At 52.5% G+C, this 21,074-nt stretch overlaps 1 protein-coding gene and 1 long non-coding RNA gene across 4 annotated transcripts in view; one reads left to right on the top strand and one right to left on the bottom strand.

Annotated features, from left to right (window-relative positions):
• KAZN (kazrin, periplakin interacting protein) overlaps nucleotides 1–21,074 on the top strand; it is a 1,344,061-nt gene that overhangs the window by 1,271,201 nt on the left and 51,786 nt on the right. For all 3 annotated transcript variants that reach the window (XM_061383221.1, XM_061383222.1, XM_061383223.1), the window contains 5 exons: nucleotides 4,293–4,463; nucleotides 12,594–12,783; nucleotides 14,861–14,991; nucleotides 17,905–17,955; nucleotides 19,344–19,467. In XM_061383221.1, the coding sequence (XP_061239205.1) occupies nucleotides 4,293–4,463; nucleotides 12,594–12,783; nucleotides 14,861–14,991; nucleotides 17,905–17,955; nucleotides 19,344–19,467 (667 nt within the window). The remainder of the gene's footprint in view (nucleotides 1–4,292; nucleotides 4,464–12,593; nucleotides 12,784–14,860; nucleotides 14,992–17,904; nucleotides 17,956–19,343; nucleotides 19,468–21,074) is intronic.
• LOC133227999 (uncharacterized) lies at nucleotides 14,897–19,412 on the bottom strand. The gene is made up of 3 exons (XR_009730019.1): nucleotides 19,327–19,412; nucleotides 17,903–19,023; nucleotides 14,897–14,984 (listed from the first exon to the last, which is right to left on the bottom strand). It is a non-coding gene; the product is annotated as an uncharacterized LOC133227999 (long non-coding RNA).

Genomic DNA, 21,074 nt, shown 5'->3' with positions numbered 1-21,074 from the left:
AGGTGTGGTGTGAAGCTGAAGCCTTGTGGCTGCAGCAGCCCCAGGCAGGCATAGATGGTCACCACTGAGCATCAGTGGCACTTGCATGGAATAGCTTCATAAGATCCTACAGAGTCATTCGGAAAAACGGAATTTGGAAAACACTCAATTTTTTAAACTGCTATCTTATTTTATGGGGAGCTGTTGTTTAGTCACTAAGTCATGTCTGACTCTTTTGCGACCCAGTGGAATGTAGCCCACCAGGCTCCTCTGTCCATGGGACTTCCCAGGCAAGAATACTGGAGTGGGTTACTGTTTCCTCCTCCAGGGCATCTTCCTGACTCAGGGATTGAATCCAGGTCTCCTTCATTGACAGAGTCTTTACCATCTGAGCTACCAGGAAAGCCCAGCAACACTGACAATATTTAATCATTGTCGAATCCAACCCACTTTACAGATGGGAGGACTGGGGTGCCAAAGCGTCCAGTAACTGACCCAGGGCTGTATATTTAGGGCTAGTTTGGAGACGCTAAAACCACAAATTCTGGTTTTATTCCACCTCATCCAAGGTCTTGCAACTTATTATTTTTTTTTAATGGCTTGCATTTTATATGCAAGAAAAAATGTCCCAATGAACAGGAGGAATGGAACCTCAGGTGCCCACCCCTCTTGATGCCCAGCCACTCAGCCTGCCATGGCTCACCCAGCTATCCCGGGGACCCTCCTGCAGGCCTCACCCAGAGCAGGTAACAGGAGCCCAGGTCTCTGAGCTGGGGGTGGGGGTTAGGAGGGGAGGGGATGGACAGGGAAGGTCAGCACAGCACAGGCTGCTTAGAAATGAGCGATTTGGGGCCCAACCAGAACGTTCACAGAATTGTAGTATCCCGGGAAGCTATGCCAGAGGCATGTTCCCTGTCACAGGTCCGTGGTTTGGAGTGGGACTGGGGGACTCTCCATAAACACAACTGAGGAACGTCTCAGCAAGCTGGGCAGTGGCTGGGCCCAGAGAGATCTTGGGTGGCGAAGTCAAAACAGACCACCTTGCCATAACCCCCCTGGCCAGGCCTGTCTCCCCCTGAAGCCCCCTCCTCAGTGTGCCCCTACTTCTTTTGTCCGGTGAGCTCCAGCTGCCGGGGCTCAGCTCCCAGCTGCCCAAAGGGACCTCAGCTGCCAGCTTGACATCTGAGGCCCCACACAATCAGGCTAAGTCCTAACTTCATAAATTCCAGCCATCCTGATCCCCATCAGGTTCCAGCCCCTTGGGCAGGTCTCCTTCAATTCCTTTCCTGCCTTTGTTGCTAACAAGGATTGAGAACCTCCACCACACTATTTGTGGGACTGCAGAGGTTATTTTACCTCTATGGCCTCAGTTTACTCATCTGTAAAATGGGAATAATCACAGTCCCTGCCTCACAGGTGGTTGTTTAAATATAATAATGCAGCTGAAACCCTCAGCACCATACTTGACGTGTGTAGGGAACATTCCATGACAGTTGTTACTGAGCCCTGCACTCCTGCCAGCGGTGTGGTCCTGGGTGTCAGAGTCTTTACTGAGGCAGAAAGCACCTACAGCCTCCGCCACCCCCCGACCTACCCCCCTGCCAAACCCCCCATAGCCTGAACCTCCAATCTGCTCACAATTAGTGGAGCTAGGGACAACAAAGAGACACAGAGACAAAGCCGATCCTGAGGGTTCTAGTAGACCTTCTTTTTAATTTGGGGATATATGGTAGGCAGTCTCTTGTACACCAACCAGTTCTCAGTGGTTCTGATCCACATACTTCATAGCATGGGATATTCCATGACTTGGCTTGCTGCTAGGTACTGAGGGTAGATGCTGGGACATGGTCCCCAGCTTCTGGAGAAAGAGCTGACTGGTCCATCATGTGATGCAGGGGGCCATACTTGTCAGCTGTTGCACTGACCCCACCTGAAGACAGCTTCAAAAAGGAAAGGAAAGGAGAAATAAGTAGTGGTGGAGCACCTCCCTGCATTGCAGAGCCTGCTTCCAGAACCTGATGGTACAGCTTGCCTGGGATTTGACAATAGTGCCGTCTGTCACTTTGCATCTTTTTTAAAAAAACATTTATTTGGCTACATTGGGTCTTAGTTGAAGCACGCAGGTTTAGTTGCCCCGAGATATGTGGGATATTAGTTCTCCGGCCAGGGACTGAACCCCTGCCCCCTGCATTACAAGATGGATTCGTAACCACTGGACCACCAGGGAAGCTCATGATACTTTGCATCTTGCATTGCCAGTTTCTTCTGACCGTCACTCTGGAGATGTGATAGTGTCACTGGCTCACACATGAGGTGGTCGAGGTGTGGGGAAGTTAACATCACTTGCTCAGTGTGTCACAGCTTGCCACGGATGGAACGGAGACTCACACCTAGGCATCCTGCCCCAGGAGACAGTCCTAGAAGAGCTCGTCCCCCAACACACACCCCACCTGCTCTAGACTCCACTGAGAAGCCAGGGGCTGGGGACACAGACACTCGTGTCGTCCCCGCACCCAAGCTGGAAGAGCTGTCCTGTGATGGCCTTCAGAGTCAGTCTCAGCAACTGCCACAAACGCTTCCTTTTACTCAGCAGTGTTTCTTGGCTGCTGCCCTGGGACCCTGACATCTGCTGATGAGCTAGAGCAGGCAGAAGGGCTTTTCAGTGTAAGCTCCATGGGCACAGAGACTTTTGTCTGATTTGTGCCTGCTGGTGGCAGGCATGAATATTGGTTGAATGACAGTGTCAGGTACCGGTATAAGAAACAGGGTGGGAAGGGCTGGGGCCGCTCTCTTAGATGGATGGTCAGGAAAGGCCTCCTGAAGGAGACATTTGAGGAGCATCCCGAATGAATGAGTGAGCACCTGCTGTGTGCCCTGCTAAGTCGCTTCAGTCATGTCCAACTCTTTGGGACCCCATGGACTGTAGCCTGCCAGGCTCCTCTGTCCATGAGATGCTCCAGTCAAGAATACTGGAGTGGGTGGCCATGCCCTCCTCCAAGGGATCTTCCTGACCCAGGGATCGAACCCACATCTCTTAAGTCTCCTGCATTGGCTGGCAGGTTCTTTACCACTAGCCGCCACCTGGGAAGCCCTGCTATGTGCCCGGTGCCCTGCTAAACTCTGAACTTGGATTATCTCATCCGGTCCTCATGGTAATACCCTCAAGGATAGGTGCCACGATCCCATGTAATAGATGAGGAAACTGAGGCACAGTAGTCATTGCAACTTGTTCTTTCAGAGCCAGAATTCGACCCAGACTCTCTCTCTCCCTGGACCCTAAGCCACAGCTCCAGCTCTGTGACAGCCACAGAGGAAGGGCCAGATGTCTCCCTCAGCCTCTTGGTCTCTGACCATCTGCAAGTCAGGCCTTTGGCTGCAGGGCTGTTAGACAAGGCAGGATGCTACTCCCAGCTTGAACCCAGGCTGCACAGAGACCTTGAGTTGGCTCCCAATTTAGTGGGTGAAAGGACTGGCTGGTTGAGTAGGCAGGGCCCCCTGCTGTGACCCTTTCTCTAGAGGGGAAAGATGCCCAGGATCATGAAATTTGGCTCTTGCCAACAGAGGTCAGGTCCTCTGATCCAGCCAGCTATTCCTTGTCTGCTGGATTTCCTGGAAGAGCACAGCTGGAGCCCATGGCCCTCCCCTCAGCATCATGGAGAAAACAGCCCATGCAGATGGATCAGTGGGGAGCAGGGCCCAGGGTGAAGGGCAGAAGACTGCCCTGCAGTCAGACACCCCAGCTAGCTGGGGGTCCAACCTGTCCCGTCATCAGCTGTGACCTTGTAGGATGGTGACAGGGCCCCATGGCAGCCAAGGTGGCCGGGCTGTAGATGTCTCCTCTGTCAGTTTTCCCGGGACATACACATTACCAAACAATAGGACAGAGGACCAAGCCCAAACCCACTGTTGACCCTTTATCAGACTCCGTTTGACTATTTCCTTCACATGGAGTCATTTAATCTTTATAACAGTTTTTTGATAGAGTAGTGTTGATTCCCTGCCCCCATTTCAAATACGGACAAACAAAGACTTGAGTTAAAAGAACTTATGCATGACATTCGTTTGCTCATTTATCCACTAAAAAATAATGGCTGAGCATCTACTAATGGTTCGTCTCTGTTCCAGTCTCCCAGCTAGTGTGTGGCAGAGACTGGCTTGAACCCAGGGCTTTCTTCCTCCAGGCCCCGAGCATGGGGGACCCCCGCCCCCACCCCCGCACGTTCTACTAGTCCAGGGGTCAAGGGCCTCTGGGCATCTCCTGGCCAAAGGTTGGCCCCACCCATGCCCCTGGTAATGCTGGCCTCTCCCCGCAGGAAAGCGAGGATGCCGTGAAAGCTCTGGCTAAGGAGAAGGACCTGCTGGAGCGCGAGAAGTGGGAGCTGCGGCGCCAAGCCAAGGAGGCCACGGACCACGCCACAGCACTGCGCTCCCAGCTGGACCTCAAGGACAACCGGATGAAGGAGCTGGAGGCGGAGCTGGCCATGGTGAGACCCCGCCCCTTCGCCCACACAGGCTGGGTGGGGCACCTGCCGGAAGTGATGTCACGTTCTGGGAGCAGGAGGTGCTGGGAGACGAGGCTTGCCGGTGGGTTCACGTGGGAGTCTGGAGGGGCGGGACTAAGGCAGGGGGTGGGACCTGGGATGCTCTCTCTGCTTTTTTTCCTTGTCAACCGCACAGCCTTCCTTCCATCTGCCTGCCTGGGGCCAGACATGTGGGAATGCTGAGAGACAATCCACTAACACTTGGGAGGAAAAACACCAAAAAATTAATAATGGTTATCTCTGGGTAGTAAGATCAGAAGTGGCTTCTATTTCCTTTTTTTTTTTTTTCCTCCCTATTTTTCTACCCTATTTTCTTATTGCTTGGATCCTCAAGGGAAAAAAATGTTATTTTTTTTTCCTAACCTAAAACAATCCTTCAGAATACTTCCAAACACTATGTTTTCCTCGGAGAGGTGCAGCCTGCCTGTGGAGATAGAGTCTAGGTGGTGTTTTCCAGCCTGGTCGGGCAATAGAACCAAGGTCCAGAGCCCTGGAGTTCTGTTCTACCTTCTCCTGTGTGACCTTGGGCTGCTCACTGAACTTCTCTGAGCTTCCGTGACCTTTACCTGGCCCTGGGGTGGGGGTGAGGATCTTTATTCCACCCTCCCTTCTCACCAGGTGTTTGAGCAAGTCCTGGGACCTCGTGGTTTAAAGCCCTTGAAACTACCAGAGGCTTAATGCAATGGTGGATGGGAGGAGAGTGTGGAGGGGAATTCCTGGGACAGGACCTGGGGAAGTCCCACCTGGCTCTTAGCCAGAACTCAGTGTTCTCCTGGAGAGCACTGATGCCAGCTAACAGTGGTTGCTGCCTTGGGCTCTGGGTTCAAATACAGCCTCCATTGCTTTCTAGCGGTGTGACCTTGGGCAGAACCCTTCACCCTTCTGGCTCTCAGCTCCCTCAGGTGTCAGTAGGGATACCTGCATATAGTCCATGGTTTTCCCAGTGGCTCAGACAGTAAACAATCTGCCTGAAATGCAGGAGACCTGGGTTCAATCCCTGGGTCAGGAAGATTCCCTGGAAAAAGAAATGACAACCCACTCCAATATTCTTGCCTGGAGAATTCCATGGACAGAGGAGCCTGCATATACTCTATAGGGCTCTGGTGAGGGTTTCGATGAAATACTGCAAGAGAAGCACTTAGCCACTCCTGTACATGGTCAGTGATGATATGAAAACAGGAAGATTTTAAATAGTCGCTTCTTTCAGGACCAGGGGTCACCCAGGATAGGTCAGGATCCATGGGCCACTTCTTGGGACCAATCCCACCCTCTGCGTCCTGAGTCTCCATGTCCAATGCTGACCCCTAGTGGTGAGAGCTGCCCAGGCTAGCGGAAGTTCCAGCTGCCAGGTCTCTGGGATCTTCCCACCGGTGGGGTCAGTGGTGCTGGCGGCCCTGCTGCCACATGCAGACCAGACAAAAACCTTTCAAGTTGTAGATCTAGGAAGGGGGCTCAGCGTGAGACAAGACTGCTGTTCTGCCACGTCTTCCTGGTGTCCTGTGGATGGACAGATGGGTCCGTATCGCCATGGACCACTAGCTGCAGGCATCCTGGGGAACTCTGGTGTCTTTCAGGATTAGGAGCCAGCTCACCTCTACTTCCACTCTTACCATGCCCGGATGACTCAGCCTGCTTTGATTCTAAGAACCTAAGGCCAGTGGCACTTAGGCTCTTGCCTCCTCCCTCTGGCCAGCATCACACCTCTCTGCTAAATATGAATAGAGAGGTGAATATTTGCAGATCAAGGTGGTGGGTTTGCTGTCACATCAACACAGCCCATGACAATCCCCGTGTTGTTGGTGTGTCCGCTTCCCTGGAGGTCCCCTCTGTTGCAGAATTTCACAGCCTAGAGGCCTCCAAGACTGCCGACTCCGGTCAGTGTTGTCTGGCTTCCCTCACTGCACTGCTGGCCAGGTCGAGAGCAGATGGAAGGCACTTTCCCTGCATGTGCGCCCCAAGTCCTTGCGTTGTAAGCAACAGAAAGCAGCTCTGGCTAGTTCGAGCATACAGGGTGCACTGGAAGGAAGTCAAGAGCTCACAGGTGCAATGGGAAAGTAGAGGGTCAGCTTGGAAATGGGCCAAAGCCAAGGCAGCTGCAGCCGGTGGGGAACCCAGGATTCCATCTGGAATGGTCTGCTCAGTGACCCCTGCCAGGAGGATGAACCTGTACCCTTTGTCCTCTGAATTTCACTTCAGTTTTTAAAAGTCCGATCCAGTACAGGATAGCCACATGGCCCATCTGGGGTCACCTGCTTATTCCTGCTCTAGGAGTTCTGGCTATGGCACCAGTGATGGATAATTTCATTAAGTGACCTGCCCACAACACTGAAGGCCTGAGGCAGCTGCCAGGTGAGGGGCGAGCAGGCCCTGTCCCAAATCAGGCATCGTCCCTCCCCTACCCAGCCTCCGCTGGGTCTCTCCACATACCCTATGCAGCTGAAAAGGGCCGCTTCACTTGAGTAAGAAAGAGTCAGAGATACAGCTTCCCAAGAAATGAACACCTCTCTTGGTGTTTGGTGACAGCACCTGAGGCTCCCACCCTTGGGGAGGGGACATCTCCTGATAACAACTCCTGGCCAAACTCGGCATTCCCACCCAAGGAGCAGTTTCCCCTCTGTAGACACACTGGCTCCATGGGACCACCCTGTGGTGGTGGTTTTGTTAATTTAAAAACTGTTCAGCATGCTATTTAATTGCGATACTAGTCACATACCATAAAATTCATCCTTTTATGATGTACAATTTAGTGGTTTTTAGTATGTTCACAAAGTTGTACAACCATCACCACTATCTAATTCCAGAACACTCAGTCACTCCAGTGAGCTGTATATTCTTACTGTGCCCATTTCACAGATGTGGAAACAGGTCTGGCATGCAGGATGCTCACCCAGAGCTGACCAGAGAATTGAGAGGCAGAGCTGGGAGTCCGGCAGTCCTCGCGCTCCGTGATGGGAGGCCTCTGAAAGGACGCCCAGGTGCTGGCCTGGAGGAGACACCCCCTCTTATCATCGAGCAGGCCGGAGACGGGGCTGCCAGCCCAGCAGTCACAGGCTTCCCCCAACCCGTCCCAGCTGCAAGGCCGTTCCCCCGGAGCCTGGTTCCTAGTGGCCTAGACTTTTGTTTTGTATCAACACTGCTTCTCCAAAACAGGAAACAGTTCTTAAGTTTACTATGTACACTGTAATCAAGGCTTCTCACCCCCCACACTGTTGACATTTGGGGTCAGAGAAGTCTCTGGTGGGGCCATCCCATGCACTGTTGGGTGTGCAACAATACCCATCCCCGGCCTCCACCTACTAGACACCAGTAGCACCTGCCAACTACGCGAAAGTCTCCAGGCATTTCCCAGAGTTCCCTGGATGGGGAGAGGATTCACCTGGGTGAGAACCACTCCTCTGTAGAGCAGGATGTTTCTCGAGAATGGAGTGTGGAATTCCCTCGTCTCAGCATCTGTTTGCACCCTGGTTGTTCAGTTCTAACACGGTCCCAGTTTGGGTCCTGCATTTTCTGGCTGTGTGACCTTTGACAAGTGACTTAACTTTCCGAGCCTGTGTCCATGTGTATAAGACCTTCCTCCTAGGGTGATTGTGAGGTGCGGTGATGAGGGATGAAGGTAGGCTCACCATCCACCATCAGTGAACGTTAGCTGTTCTTACTGATGTTGGAGACCATCCTGTCCTCAGGCCACCCCGAGATGAAGAGTTGTGGATTCTCGTGTCCTGTCTACTAGCCGGTCATTGTGTGACCTTGAATGGCCTGGGCCTCAGTTCCCTCACATGTGAAAAATGGGGATAAGGGTGGTTTTGGTTCCTTTTTAACAGCTGTGCTCGGGGTTGGCGCCACCCCTGCCTTCCCTCTAAGGAAATCAGCCTGGCCACACAGCAAACCTCCCAGCCCTGGACCACGGCCATCCTGGCCCAGCAGACCAGCCCTTGCCCACAGCCAGCTCCGAGCACTAGGCCTGAGCTCAGACCCCCCAGCCACACATGTGAGGGTCAGAGCCTGCCCAAGCCTGACGTTGTCCCCCATAGGGCCTCTCTCCACCCTGTGGGTTGGTTGGAGAAGGTGTGGACCCAGTATTGCCTTATCAGCTCATTCTGGTGCCTCCACGCTGGACCCACTGCCACCACATCCTGAGATCTGGGACAGGGTCGCAGTGAGTAAGCCAGGAAGACGGTCGTCAAGCCCGCTTGTAGCCAACATGGTGACTCTTTCGTGCAAATGCAGCTCTCATGCAGCTGGAATCCATCCGAGCATGACCTCCTCATGTTTGGTTCAAGTGTTCCTGCCCTGAAATCCTCCCAGGCTTTGGCGGGAGAGATATCCCTCACCCGGGGATCAAATCCACGCCTCTTATGTCTCCTGAATTGGCATGCGTGCATGCTAAGTCGCTTAAGTCGTGTCCGACTCCGTGCAACCCTCTGGACTGTGGCCTGCCAGGCCCCTCTGTCCATGGAGTTCTCCAAGCAAGAATACTGGAGTAGGTTGGCATGCCCTCCTCCAGGGATCTTCCCTACCCAGGGATCAAATCCTCGTCTCTTACGTCTCCTGCATTGGCAGGTGGGTTCTTTACCACCGGTGCCACCTGGGAAGCCCCTCAACAAGCACAGATCCCTTGATAAGCCAGTGAGCCTCACTCACAGCATCCCTCACAGTCAGGCCAACTCTCTGACTGGAAACACAGCCTGGCCTTCAGGCAGGAACCTGAGGGAGAGGAGGGCAGGGCTCCACACTCCTCTTCCCTTCTACTTCCTGGATTATCCAATTTCACAGAGGCATAAATAATCCTAACAGCCTGCTACTGTTGGACAGCAAACCAGACAGTATCCTGGGCCTTCCTGTGAATTATTCCATGTCTGACTCCTACTTGTGAAGTAGAAACTGTTTCATAATAACAGTCACTGACATTTATTGAGCCTTTTTTTTAAACCATAGGCCAAGTGCTCTCCATAGCAACCATGTTTCCTCATCAGACAGACAAGGGTGTGAAGGCGCAGGCGAGGGGCCTCTCCCAGGATCCCACAGCTAGGAAGTGGCAGAGCTGGGCTCAGATCCAGGCTGTCGGATCCCAGAGCCCAGGCTCCAAGGTGCTATACTAGGCTGCCTTGTCGCACAACTCCAGGGGGTGCACTTACAGACAATGATCCCTCTCAGTTCCCCATCTTACTGTGAAGACCCTGAGGCTCAGGGTGGTGGAGTACCTTGCTCCAGATCACACAGCAAGTCAAATAATAGAAATGGAGTTTGTACCGTGTTCTGTCTGACTTTTGTCACATGAGGGTGTTTGAGCCAATTCACTGGTTCCCAGGAGCTCAAAACTGTGGGTTCAGGGTGTCCAGCAGGGCGTGTAGGCTCAGAGAGAAGAGCGAGCTCCTAGTGTTGAACTGCATTCAGTGGAGGAGATTAGTAGAGAAATGTGCAGATTGCCACCAAAAAAAAAGAAATGATCCAGGGCCGCAGCGAGAGAGAGAGAGTGAGTGTGTGTGTACATGCAAGTATTTTAAGTTAGACTATGTGCCTCATCTGCACTTCACATCTCTGTTTTGCTCAGTCTTGGAAATTTAAACTCATGAGTGGACAGTTTGTCACAGGTTCCGGTGCTCAGAACTCACAGACACACCCGCCCCGTCCTGCAGGACTAAAGGTAGGCTCCTCCACATTGTCAGGCCGTAATAATGCCAAGTGGCCTGCTGAGTTATTCACAGAAGGTGCTGCTCTCAGGCCTAGACAGAGGTGAGGCTCCACCTGGGAGAAGGAAGCCAGGTGGGGACAGGAGAGTGGTCCTGCCCAGGCCTCTTTCTACGCTGCCTCAAGGGGCTGCTTATTTCAGGGGATGACTTGGACTTGCCTGTGCTTTCCATGTGCGTGGCTGGGGGTGTTTGCAAGAGGGCAGAGCTGAGAGTTAGCGCTGATGGCAGACTGAACGGGCGCTCGCTTTCCCCCAGCGTCCACCCGTCTGGCAGCCAAGATGGATTGGGCAGAAGGAAGCCAGGGAGTGGGGCAGCCAACTACACAGAGCAGAGCCAGGATGGAGGGCTGGGAGGCCAGGCGCACAGACACCTGGAGGGGAGAGCAGATGTGGTCCCCAGTGAGGCGCGCTGGTCCAGGAAACGAGTCCATGATGCTGGTGGGCCTGCTGCAGGCACGTGGCAGCTCCAAGACACAGCCGGCCTGGCTCCTTCCTTCAGTAAAAGGATTGCTCCATTGTTCCTGTAGTAAGTGAACAGCACAGATTCCCTGGGCTGTCTGCCTGGACGTGGCAGAGACCTGCTTCCACTCCCTCTGCAGTTTTCCTGAGTGCTTCGCTCGTTGTGCCCAGCCCCAAGCCAGGTGCTGGGGATCCCGTGGTGACCAGCCAAACCCTACTCTCTGCCTCATGGATTCAGAGGCTGCCTCACTTGTGCTGGTTATTTCCTTGCCCCAGAGGAGAGTGGGTACCATAGACAACCATGGGGCTCCCAGGCTTGGGGCCCAACTTTGACATCGTACCTGCTGTGCACTCCTGGAGAAGTTACTTAACCTCTAATTTCTCCTCCGGCAAGCACAGCTAATCCTGCACTCCCTGCTTGAGACCCAGGGCTGTTACACTTGAGCACATGACAGTTTTCTAAACCAGGTAGAGATTATTACCTGGCTGGTGGATGAGGAGCTGACTCCTTCAACTCAGCCTCTCTTTGCCAAGGGGGTTTATATTCCCTGGGGGCTGGCAGTGGAAGGGGAGTGATTTCATAGACTCCTGGAGTATCCAAGCTACAGAGAGCCCTAAAGATTGGTCCAAGCTTTTCATTACACAGATAGGGAAACTGAGGCTCAGAGAAGGCAGTGATTTATCTAAAATAACACAGCTGGTCAATGTGATGAGGCTGTATCAGGCTTTAGGCTAAGGACTTCATTTCTCAGCTGGACTCTCTTTCTCTGCCTGGAGGAGCCCAGGGTCTTGGGGTATGAAAAGTTCTGGAGCTAGGAGAAAGATGAGATGAAGTCTTTCCATTTCATCTGTGTTCATATTAGGGGCAAAGCCAGCACTCATGGTGGCTCTGCCATTTGTTCTCAGTTACAGCCCATGGGCCCCTCCCCTGGCATGAGCCTGGGGAGTAAGTGGGGAAGCAGAAGTTGAATATGATGGAAGGTACACATTAATACTTTTCTAATATGTACCCTTTTCTCCCCTGAATAATTTGGGACAACTTCTAATAAGACCCCCTATACCCTGGTGGGGAGCTGACCCAAAGCTAACCCAAAGGTCCATAACTTCAGTCAGGAGACAGAGAAAGGAAGAGCTGTCTGACTGTTCATCTGCCCAAACTCAGCCCCACACCTGTGTCCCGGGCTTCCTTGTTTCTCACGTGTTCTCATGGAATCCTGGGAGCCAGGCTGAGGGTCTGCCCTGTTCCCAGCCTGTGTTGCATAGAACCTTGTGAAGGAGCCATCACAGGTTGAATTTGAGAGGAGGTAAGGGGATAACAGGATGAGATGGCTGGATGGCATCACCAACTCGATGGACGTGAGTCTGAGTGAACTCCGGGAGTTGGTGATGGACAGGGAGGCCTGGAGTGCTGCAATTCGTGGGGTCGCAAAGAGTCGGACATGACTGAGCGACTGAACTGAACTGAAGGGGATAAAGGGTCAGGAAGGAGGGCATGGTAACCCACTCCAGTATTCTTGCTTGGAGAATCCCATGGACAGAGGAGTCTGGTGGGCTACAGTCCATGGGGTCGCAAAGAGTCGGACATGACTGAAGCAACTTAGCACAAAGGAAAAGAGGCAAAACACCACTTTCTTACCATCTCATTCAAATCCCAGCTGGTCCTTAGAGAAACCAAGAGAATGGGTGCTAAGTGTGTCCTCCATCCCCCTTTGTGGTCTGACTGTGTGTCAGCAGGAACTAAGGGATAACTAACCCCAGAGCACACCCTAGGTGATGTGCTGATTGGCAGGTGGTGCAGAGCTGGACATGCCCTGGTGTGTCAGATGCCTGGCTTTCTCAGGATGGTGGGTGATGGCCCAGCAGTAGGTGGAGAGGAGTCCCCTTGATCACATGGTCTTCTTCCTGTTCCCCGGCTCTCTCTCCAGGCCAAGCAGTCCTTAGCCACACTGACCAAGGACGTCCCCAAGCGGCATTCACTCGCCATGCCCGGCGAGACGGTGCTTAATGGCAACCAGGAGTGGGTGGTGCAGGCAGACCTCCCGCTGACTGCAGCCATCCGACAGAGCCAGCAGACTCTCTACCATTCACATCCCCCCCACCCTGCGGACCGGCAAGGTGAGTCCAGCCCAACCTAGCCCAGCCATGGCTGTGGAGGCATCTCAGGAGGCGAGCATCCTCTTTACACACTGTCTCTGCTTTTGGGGGTGTGTGGGGCAAAGGCCATGGCTCAGGGTAACTGAAAAATCAGAGTGATGGACCTCAAGTGTAGCTGGCTACCAAGGTTCAGATAATATCTGGGTCTGACTCGCTCCATCTCTCAGCTCTGCCTGCCTACATTTGGCCTCATCTTTAGACTACCTCTTGCCACAAAGCAGAAAACAGTTTCCAGCAGTTTCTGGCTTTTAGGGCCCCTGCGGCTCTAAACTCTTAAGAGAAATCTTTCTCAGTGTGTATAGTAAATCCCAAAGAAGGACTCTGATAGGCCAGCCAGGGTCACATGCCTATATCCAAACCAATCACTGTGTCTAGGGAGTGGTTACACTGATTGGCCATCCAGGTCATATGCCCACCCCTGGACCAATCACAGTGTCGGGCCGTGGATACCCTGATCCTCCCGTCTGGATCACATGGGCATCCTTTGGCGGAGGAGATAGTGAGAATCCCTTGATTGACAGCTCCAGGTAATCACTGGATGTGTGGGGAGGTTAGAAATAAATGTTAGGGGTGTTTGCTCCAGGCACTGGTGGGGAGAAGGGCTCAGCCTCTAGTCAACATCTAGACCCACCAGCTACAGTACAAACGCCGAACCCCTCTGCACATCTGCAGCACACTTGGCTCCATTTTTTTTGTCCCTCCTGTGAGTGGCATTTATGTGACAGGTGCAGATTGGAGACAGGCAGCTGGCTTCTGGAGCCTGTGGTTCCTGCTGTCACCTAGCTAGGAACCCAAGCTTCTGACTCCAAAGGCACCCACCCCACCCTACCCCACCCACTCCTCCATAGGGCCCCTGGCAGCAAGGATCGCCTCTCAGTAGCACAGCCCTCACTGCAGGCGCCGCCTGCACACCATAGGCCCTCAGTCTTGTCCAGCAGTAAGTGCTTCCTCCCTCCAGGGCCAGCGCCTACAGCCAGGAGAGCAATCTGCTGGAGGGACTCTGGTGGGCTTATAGGCATTCAGCTGCTATTAACTGAGCACCTACTACATGCCAGGTACCATGAGTTCTGGGGTTGGACATGGATAAGAAACCCAGAATGCCAGCCCTCATCAAGCTGGCATTGTAGGTGTAAAGACAGAAAACACATGTAACTAAATTGACAAACTATGATTACAGATCTTAGTTCAGGGAGAGAAATCAACAGAAAGCAGGTGCTTTGATGGGAAAAAAAGACAGTAGGGAGAGCTGATAATTGGGTAGGGAGAGGTTTCTCTCAGGTCAGTCTGAGACTTGAAGGATGAGAATGTGCCCTATGGGCAGCAGGACTGGGGAAGGCTGAGGCAAGAGGGAAAGAGTGCATGTTGGGCACCATCCGAAAGCTGGTGTGACATGAGCTGAGGCTGGGCGGAGGTGGGCAGGGCTGAATCCCTTCGCTTGCGGGAGGACTGCATTTCTACCCCCAGGTAAAGTGAGACCAGTTGCCTGGCTCTCACTGCAGTGAGGAGTGGAGGCCATCTGGGAGACTGCCATGGTCTTCTAGGCAAGAGACAGTGGTGACCTGGGCTAGGGTAGTGGTGGTGGGGCTAGAGAGAAGTGGCCAGATTTACAGCTGTGTTTGGAGGTGCTGCTGCTGATTGGCTGGGGTGATGGAATGAGAGGGAAAGAGGAGCCAGTGGTGGCTTCAAGGCTTCTTGCTTGGGAAGCTGGTATTGACCAGCTGTTAGGATTGCACCAGGTCTAGGTAACATCTAGGCAGTGGGAGCATTGTGAAAAACAATCACCAAGGTGCCTGCAAACTTTGCTCTTCTCTTCATCCTGGTTAGGAGGGGGCCTATTGGATCCAGGGACTGGAGATTCTTGCCAGCAGCAGCTCTCTGGTGATGTGTGGGACTGTGGAATAGAGGGGTGGAGAGCGGGGCAAGTCTCTTCTATATGTCTCAGTGCTCCCATCTGTATAATGGGTGGAACAACCTGCAAGGCAGTGAAGCCACGGATATCCTCTCCCTCCCCCACTCACCAACTGTCCCTGCTTTCCAGCGGTCAGGGTGAGCCCGTGCCACTCCCGGCAGCCCTCTGTCATCTCCGACGCATCTGCCGCCGAAGGCGACCGGTCGTCCACGCCAAGCGACATCAACTCCCCCCGACACCGGACACACTCCCTCTGCAACGTAAGGCCAGCAGCCGCAGGGCCCGGGCCGTGGGCCCCCCTGGAAACCTCAGAGGTGGGGGTGGAGGGGTGAAGACCTACCCATTGTTTCCTCTCGTCCACCCAGGGAGCATTCTGGCGGAGGCATTTCCTGTTCTGTTCTTTCCTTTTGCAAGAAGAGATGGATGTGGGGAGAGAAAGAAATGAGGCCTGTTGGCTCCTTGTGTCCGGGAGGGCGAGGAAAATCCAGAGGAAGGCGGGCCTGGGTCGGCCACAGGGGCTGAGCAGCCTGGGCTTACCTGTGGTGGGCTGTGTCTGGGACCATGGGCGTCTCCTCCCAGACTACCTTCCGAGCTCGGGATCTCACCACCACCACCACTCCTATTTCCCTGTAGAACCAGCTCTTGGTCCTTCATCCAGGAATCAGCCAGACTTTTTTTTTTAATCTCCGGGAGTTTTTGCATGTTTTGCTTCTGGAGAGGCATCCAGTGAATTTGTTCTAAGTTTGTTTGCTTTGCTTGCTCGATCACATGCTTTTTGATTGTATACTGAGTCCCAGCTACCAAGAGGTGCAGGTCAGTAGCCACCTAACTCTTGATGACTGGTGGGGAGACAGGCTTCCCAGGCATGGGGGTGGTGAACAAAGGCAGGTGGGTCAAGCGTCTGAGGACAGGAAGCCTCCACATCGAGGCTCGAACATGAAACACTGGGATCAGGGTACGGGGACCACTTTTCCTATTTGTTCCATCATGTGGTTGATAATCCCTGGGGCTCCCCTGCCATCTCCTAAAGACACAGCAGAGTCAGGTCTTCAAATGCATGGACAAGCTTTCTCAAAGACTCAGTTTATGTTCTATTAACCAGTGAGATGGATAATAAAAAAGAAATGAGGTGGATATAGTGGGAGAGGAAGACAGAATAACTATTGCTTGCCGGTGGGGTGATTATCTACCTGGAAAACCTCAAGAGAATAACCTGAAGTCATTACACTAATAATGAGAAGTATATATCAGTACTGGTACAATATCAATTGATAAAAATCAGTAACTTTTCTATATTAGTAATCATAATGGAAGCAATTTTTTTTTCCAAATCTATAGTAACAATAAAAAAGCACTTAATAGCTAAGACTAAACTTGAAATGAGTTGCCTCAGCCTGGTGGTGTGGGTGACAGAGACTGCTGGCCGGGGCCTCTTGAAGCCACGTGAGGATGGGGAGGGGGCCTGAATCCCACTCAGGACTGGGATTCTGTTTTCACCTGGGCTTGAAGGAAGCAATCTGTTCTTCTCTTGTTCCCAGGAGAGAATTCTGGTGATAAAGGCTGTCCTTGCAGAGCCAAGGCAAGGAAGGTTTGTCAGGTAGAGGGGCCTCTGACATTACTGTCTTTCTGAGGAGTCAGTGCTGAGGTATACCTACAGCCAGCACTGCCGTGCATTCTTAGTGTGGGCCAGATACCCTGTAGTATCTGAGCACACCTCAAATAAGACCACCTTCCTAAGGGCCATATTTTGCCTTCCCAATGGGGCTTTGACAGTCAAAATGCCACTGGGAAATCCACCCTGCAGAAAGTGTTCTTTAAAGGCCTCTGAATTGCATTTGGCTCAGATCTAGCCTTTTGCACAACTTGGCCTTGGCACATAACCTGCTGCTACAGAGAGCAGGTCTGGCATGTTTATTCCCAAGCTCACTACACAGGGCCCTGCTGCTAGGTGGTGGGTGCTGTGATAAGCCAGTCTGTATGTGGGTATTCCAGTGGGCTCTAGCCTCATTCTCTCACCCATACATTTGGCAAAGATGGCCCTACACAGAACCAACCTACCTTAGCTGCCTGGCAGATAGATAGATTCTGTTTGCAAACCTTGAGATGGGACTAAAGACTAAACTACTGTTTGTTCCATCCCTGCCCTCCCTCAACCACCTTCATCCCCCATCTCAACATATGTGCATACAGGTAAGCCAGGAAGAACCTGAAAATAGCTCCAGGTGTAGCTCTGTTCTCAGGCATCTGACCTGATACCTGTAAGAACAGCCTGGCCTGGAATAAGCAACCCCCATCCTTTCATGCTCTGGTCACTTACTTAGAGCAGAGGTGGGAACTCAGCACAGAGAGGCTGGAGAAGATGGACATTCACTCACGTGACACATGGTTTGTTTCTTGCCTTTTACTAGCAATTCTGGAAATGAGCACCAGAAGTCACCCTAGTAATGACTTTTGTGATCCCAGTGATCTGTGCCCCTACCCCAGGCAGGGCAGATTGATTCTGGGATATGATGAGGGCTTTTGCATACTCAGAGGAAGGAGCACTAGACCAAGAAAAAAACAGATGGTCTTGAATTTGAGTTGTAGCTCTGGTTTTAATTAGCTTTATAATGTTGGACTGTCTGGAACCTCTCTGTGTATCTGTAAATCAGGCTAATGAGCCTTGTCTGCCCCTCCACACAATAAGACATTTATTGTGTTATTCGTGGGGGAAATATTAATAAGAGGCTGCATAGTCTTACAAGTCTTCCTGTCCCAAAATTCTTTATTTTTGTGCTTTTCTGTAAAGTTATACTTCTTTAGGAAAAGCACCAAGTGTAACCAACTTCCAGTTTTAACTCAGTGGGTCAATTAGGAGAGGAACTTGGAAGCCTTTGAGTGACAGATATGTTGGTCAGAGGGTAATAGGGGTCAAGAAGCCAGAACAGGCAGATCCCCTCAGGGCCCTCTGGCCAGGATCCCTGGTCCAGGCAGCATCTCCATGAACCCGAGGTGCCATGACTGAGCCATTGGGAAGTGTCTACTTTCGGGGTGGAGGGCGGATTCCCCAGAGGCAGGGCAGTCCCTCAGGGATGACTTCCTTCCACGGAAAAGCCCATGCTCCACGGGCCACCTCTGTTCTCATATGTTGTGTGTCTCCGCTGTTTCATCTTCCTCCTCTCCTTTGGCTACAGGGCGACAGTCCCGGCCCAGTTCAGAAGAACCTGCACAACCCCATTGTACAGGTAGGTGTGCCTTGCCTGGCCACTCAGGCCCTCCCTGCACCCTTTCTTGACCGTGACTTCACTTGTTCCCCTGGGCCCTCAGCATTCCCACATCCATACGTGGGCACCCAGGGCAGAGAGAAGTTAAGCCACAACCTCAGTCACGTGGGTTGGTGCAAGAGCTGGGCTCAGTGCCTGGGTTTGCCCTGTTACGTCCTCTTCCAGATCTGTGGACCTACTAAGAGCATCCCACATCCTCCATGCAGCCCTGTTGAGCCTTGGGCTCTTTGGACCTCTTGCTCCAGGAAACTTTTTAAAATTCACTTTTAACATTTCAGTACACTATCTTAAGAGTGAGAAAGGGGCTGTAGGGAGGAAAACATGGATATGAGGCTCAGAGGAGTTCTCCAAGGTCAACTCTCTCATCCTGGGGTTCCCACATGCTGGTCTTCTGACTGCTTGTCTGCACCAGGGTCTGCCAGTGAAGATTTTCCTATTGCAGATTCCTAGGCCCTTCACCCTAGAGATTCTAATCTGCCAGGCTGGGGTGTGGGGAAGGTGACTGGAATTAAGGTAATTCTGATGTGGTTTGAGGAACCATTACTCTAACCTCCACCTTTTTGACCAATAGCACTGTCCTGCATCTTTGTATAAAATACTTGACTGTTTGCAAAGCTGCAAGCCCATAGTTATCCTGAGAGAAAGATCTCCTCCTTCTAATCATTGTTTTTGTCATTATTAACAATCCCAGCATCACAAGATGAGAAAACTGGGCTCAGAGAAGGTGGGGGCTCTCCAGGTTTCCCCGGGTAGTGACATAATCAAGATCAGAACCCAACCCTGGCCTCCCGGCTCTACCGAGGCCAGTATTGCTTCTTGTCAGTACAAGTATAGTACTTGCCAGACCCGGGAACCTTAAGGTCCAGGGTCTTTGCTCTTGGCTGACATGAAGCTTAGGTTTTCTCCTCCCTAGTTGTCCATGTTCTCCTGACGCCCCCTTTTCCAAAGGGCTCATCTCATGGGCCCTGTGGCCAGCCGTGGCAGCATGCATGGGTGTGCTTCTGCAAGCCCTCTACAAGCACAGGAAGGCTGTGGACAACACACTGAATTTAAATAACAGTACAAACCCCAACAGCAGCTATCACGAATGCTTATTAGGTGCCAGGCGCTGTTCTAAGCGTTTTTTTATCTTCACTTTAGTGACATCCTCATGACAGTTTTGGATGGGTCCTAGTGTTGTCCCCAAGAGGTTCTGTAACAGGCCCAAGTCCGCTCAGCGAGTGAGGGGCAGACCCTAGCATCTTTACCCACGGATGCCCCCCACCCCCACCCCTCCCTGTCTTCCGCCCCAGCTCAGCTTTTCTTTGTTCTTCTCCCCGCCTCATCCATCACCTGGCCGGACTCCGCAGTCACTAGAGGATCTTGAAGACCAAAAACGGAAAAAGAAGAAAGAGAAAATGGGATTCGGCTCCATCTCGCGTGTCTTCGCCAGAGGGAAGCAGCGGAAGTCCCTCGACCCCGGCCTCTTTGATGGTACCGCCCCTGATTATTACATAGAGGAGGACGCGGACTGGTGATACCCGCCTCCCTTCGCCTGCTGCCCGGCGGGCGTGTCTGTGCGTGTGGACGTGCGTGCGAGTCGGGGGTGGGGGGGGGTGCGGCTGGGCGTGCGTGGCAGTGCGTGTGTGCGCGATCTCTCGCGCACGTGGGCGCGGGTGTGGCCGAGCCTGCTCGCGCGGGCCCCTCCCCTGCGTCGTCACCTCTGTAATTGATGTACATACTACAACCGTGTGTGAACATGTCAACTCTCTGTTGTCCTCGGAGCGATACAGTTGTGTTGTTAATCTGGGTTTGTTTTTGTTTTTTTTTTTCAATGTGTTTTTTTTTCTTCTTCTTTTTTTTCGGTTCGTTGGGGGATTTTTTTGGTCCCTTTCCCTCCCTGCCTCCTTTTTATGAAACTTGAAAACTTGAAGGACTGCTGTGTATTTGTAAATAACAAAACTATTGTGCCCTCTGTGCTTGTAAATGTCCCTCGTCCAAACTGCTACTTCTGGAGCCCGTCTCCCTGAGGATGTGGTCTGTTTTTGATGTTCCCCCCCTTACCCCACTCTGCCTACCCCTTCCAGTGTGAACGCGTGGGACCAGACCCTGTTCTCGGGCACACCCAAGTCACTTTAACCCCAAAAGGCCATCATCATCAGGGTAAGGTCCACTCTCCACAGAGACTTGCAAGCCTGGCCAAGGGGCCCTGTCCTGGCTCGGCTTGTCAGAGGCCAAACGGGCTCTTTTTAATGGCCTGCCGGTTTTTAAATTGCGTTGCCGTTTCTTTCTTTACGGGGAAAAGAAAATTGTTCCGTTTAATTTATTTGCACAAATGCAGAAGACTTATTCTAGCTAAATTATTACATAAATATCGGAATGTATATTTTTCCACGGGGGCGGGCGGGAGGCGGGTTCTCTGTTGACTTGTGTGTTCTGTGATCATGCTGCTGCCAAGCTGCGCAAGGTAGAGTTTAGGGTGGCCAGAACCAGGGACCATTGGATTTCCAAGCTCGCTTTTTTCTGTTCGTTCTTCTTCTCTCTCCCTCATTGTCCCGCCCCTGCATGGAAAGTACGCTCCGCCTTTCTCACACCTAGAGCTCTCTCCAGGCCTTTCTATACATATTTATTTATCTGAAAGAGCACTGACCTCAGTGAGCAGAGCGCCTGATGTCGTGGTCCCCTTCTCTTGGGTCTGTCTTTTGAGAGAGGCTGAATACAGGGCAAGACAGCCGACCGCATGACCACAGGGTAGGACCCAAGGGACACTCGGCCCAAGTGGGTTCCCCAAGGGTCCTGGAGCAGCCCCCATTCCTCCCTGCAGCTGTGTCTCTCTCATCCTTGGTTGATTCTGCACATTGGCCAGGCAGGTGCCATGGGGGAGGCACCCATCTCGAGGGGGAGGGCTGTTGGAGACACAGCGCCCAGCACCTCTGCCCTCCCTCTTCTGGTTGGCTCCTCCACCCACACCTCACGGAGTCTCTTGGGATTCCTCAGACCCTGTCGTCCAACTGTCACAGCAGCTTGAGCCCACTCAGCCCAGGAGAGAAGGGCTGGCAGAAACGCCTGCCTCTCTGGGGAGCAGTGTTGATCCCTGTGAG

The sequence above is a fragment of the Bos javanicus genome, chromosome 16, assembly GCF_032452875.1.
Source record: "Bos javanicus breed banteng chromosome 16, ARS-OSU_banteng_1.0, whole genome shotgun sequence".
Classification (NCBI taxonomy): Eukaryota; Metazoa; Chordata; class Mammalia; order Artiodactyla; family Bovidae; genus Bos; species Bos javanicus.
Note: the sequence above shows the minus strand (reverse complement) of the source record. Positions and strands in the feature narration are given on the sequence as shown.